Source organism: Pteropus vampyrus, unplaced genomic scaffold, assembly GCF_000151845.1.
Source record: "Pteropus vampyrus isolate Shadow unplaced genomic scaffold, Pvam_2.0 Scaffold67, whole genome shotgun sequence".
Classification (NCBI taxonomy): Eukaryota; Metazoa; Chordata; class Mammalia; order Chiroptera; family Pteropodidae; genus Pteropus; species Pteropus vampyrus.
The window spans coordinates 5,822,739-5,825,355 of record NW_011888848.1 but is presented as its reverse complement, the minus strand read 5'-3'; the positions used below and the strand labels follow the sequence as shown (position 1 = coordinate 5,825,355).

The 2,617-nt window shown below is 37.3% G+C and overlaps 1 protein-coding gene across 4 annotated transcripts in view; it reads right to left on the bottom strand.

The window, feature by feature from the left end:
- The window catches only part of MANBA (mannosidase beta), an 89,164-nt gene that overhangs the window by 2,476 nt on the left and 84,071 nt on the right, over positions 1-2,617 (bottom strand). For 3 of the 4 annotated variants that reach the window (XM_023531389.1, XM_023531390.1, XM_023531391.1), the window contains one exon: positions 1,280-1,438. In XM_023531389.1, coding sequence (XP_023387157.1) covers positions 1,280-1,438 — 159 coding nt within the window. Of the gene's footprint in view, positions 1-1,279; positions 1,535-2,617 lie in introns of all 4 variants that reach the window. The other variant, XM_011361511.2, reaches the window with a different exon arrangement.

Here is a 2,617-nt window from a genome sequence, read left to right as displayed (position 1 = left end):
CGGAAGAGACTCTGGCTCCTGCTCATTCTTGTTGACTTCTGATTGGAACTCTCATCTCCATATATCTGACTGCAGAGCCCAGGACTCCTGCCTGAACCCTGGCTTCCGGGAGGCAGGGAAAGCAAGTTTCCAGCCTAGTCTGGTAAGCTTGCGGTAAATGTTAACTATTATTATTATTACTATTACTTTCCTCTAAAAGGGTAAGTCTCATTGAAATTCAAATGAGGTAAGACAAAGAAGGAGTCCAATTCTCTCCCACTCCCAATTACTCCAAGGTAATAAAGACCTAGTTAAAGAAAGAAAAAAATTGTTTTCAAAATCCTAAATCTAGAGACCACAAATTTGTCTACTAGTTTTTGGTTTTTTTCTCTTTTCTGGAAAGAAGCTATGTAAATGTATGTTATATCCTTCATATTTGTTTCGTATCAGTTATTACAGACACCTTAGATTTCATTAAGTGAATATTTCATTATTAACTGGAAAAGAAGATATGTTTTCAATTCAAGGATTAAGAAGTTTTATAAAGTAAATGTAAAAATATCCGCCAACTTCAACCTTCTCAATGAAGTAAAGTGTAAAACAAATTTAAAATTCACTAAAAATAGAGAATGAAACTTCCTAGAAAAATATTTTCAATCATAATGTGTAGGAGGAAAAAGGAAAGGTTTTCAATTGACTATCGATTCCAAATTCTCCAGCTGCACAATTTTTATAACACATCCTGATCATGTCATTTTTTTTCCTGGCAATTATAGAGATCTGTTGATTAAGCTACTTTGAAGCAATTAATCAGAGTATAGACTAAAATTTTAAAAATTAATAAGTTCTACTTAAAATCTCAAAATTGGAATGCTTCTACTGGGCTCTGGCACTTGCTAGCTACAGGACCTTGAGCTTGTTACTCAGCCTCTCCAGACTCATTTTCTCATTTGTAAATGAAGATAGTACATCAGGGTTGGTACACTAAAAGCACCCAGGACAGAGCCCGGAACTTAGCTGGGGGACCAATGGTGATGACCCTGCTGCCTCTCCCTCCATTGCACCAGCCCCGCTAGGGTGAAGTAATGGGACAGCAGAAAGAGCACGAACCAAAACAAACGATGAATTAGAAATAAAAACTATTTGGTCTTAGCTTCCAGTGGCAAGGGGACAAAATTCCCCAGGCCTTGGGTAAACTCAATTCCAAGGAGAAGTTCTTCAAAAAGCAAGATGCAATGTGCCTGCCTAAATGCATAACAGCTTCACAACACCACAGTGACCCCACCCGACTGGTACTTACAGTGATACGTGCCTTGTGAAGCCCAACGGCCTCCTTCAGTGAGGACAGGAAGTGATAGTTGGTTGAGCTCAAAAGTTTGCTGTCAGTTGACAGGTAAAAGGAAACCACACAGCTTTGCCGAGTACAATTCCCACATCTCAGCAGTTGAGACACTGGCTCCTGATAGAGGCGAACAGCCTCCCCTGCTTTTATCACAAAATGTTTGGTTACATGAGAACACAAAGGCTTTAGGGAACTCCATGAGTGGACTCTCACCTACAGAGAAACGAGACAGAACAAAAAAAAAAAAATCTTGGTTACTATTTTTATTTTTAGAGAATAATAGTAGTAATAATCAATGAAAGTCACAATAGCAGGAGTGGCTAAGAGACTATAAAACCTGAGTTTAACCTCAGCCCCATCAAGTACTAGTTATGTACCTAAGCAAGTTACTCAACTTCTCAAAGTCGCCATTTCTTCCTATGTAACATGAGAATAATAAAAGTACTAACTTCACAGGCTGTTGTGAGAACCACATAAAATAATCTATGAGAGGCACAGTTCCCGGGGCATTGTAATTATTCCATAAACATGACCTATTCTCAACGTCCTCCAAATTGTAGCTAACCAAGACTACTTTGAGTTTTTATTCTCTCTTTTTACCTAGCACTGTTTTAAATACAAGTTTATTTTTCTACATATGCATTCTGAATAATTTTACTGATTTATACTTTAACATGCCATTTTTTAAAATTTCTTTTTATAAATTTTAGGCTGTTTCCAGCTTTTTATGATTATAAATCAACTTTCATTTAAGTGGCACTTTTTATTTTTGAAGGTTTATAATTCACTTCCATCTAATTCTTTTATTCACTACCCACAAAATCCTTTAAGAAGATTGGCTGGTATCATTTTACAGATGAGGAAGCTGAATCACCAAGACATCAGGCTTAAGATTACAGACTAAACAGTAAAGTTTTACCCTGAAGTATTCTGACTTCAAGGACAGCCCATTTTCTGCTACAGGCACTAAAAACATTTTGATACAAATTAGTTTCTCTTTTCTTTTTCCCAAAAGAAATAGAACCAAATAACTAATAATCTAAAATTCTCTCTATCATAAAAGAGGAAAAAAAAGCCAAGCGACTTACAGTGAGTATCACGGTACAGTCCAGGTGAAAGTCTGATACCCCATAGACGAAAAACACACCTTGATTCTCAAAACCCACAGGCAACAGCGGAGCGAAGAAATGCCGAGCGAAGTAATGCAGCATTTTCCACTTTCCTCCATACTCTAAAAATAGTCAAGAAAGTTAGGAGATGGGCAGGGTCACCAGTCAGTCATCATCCACATGGCCC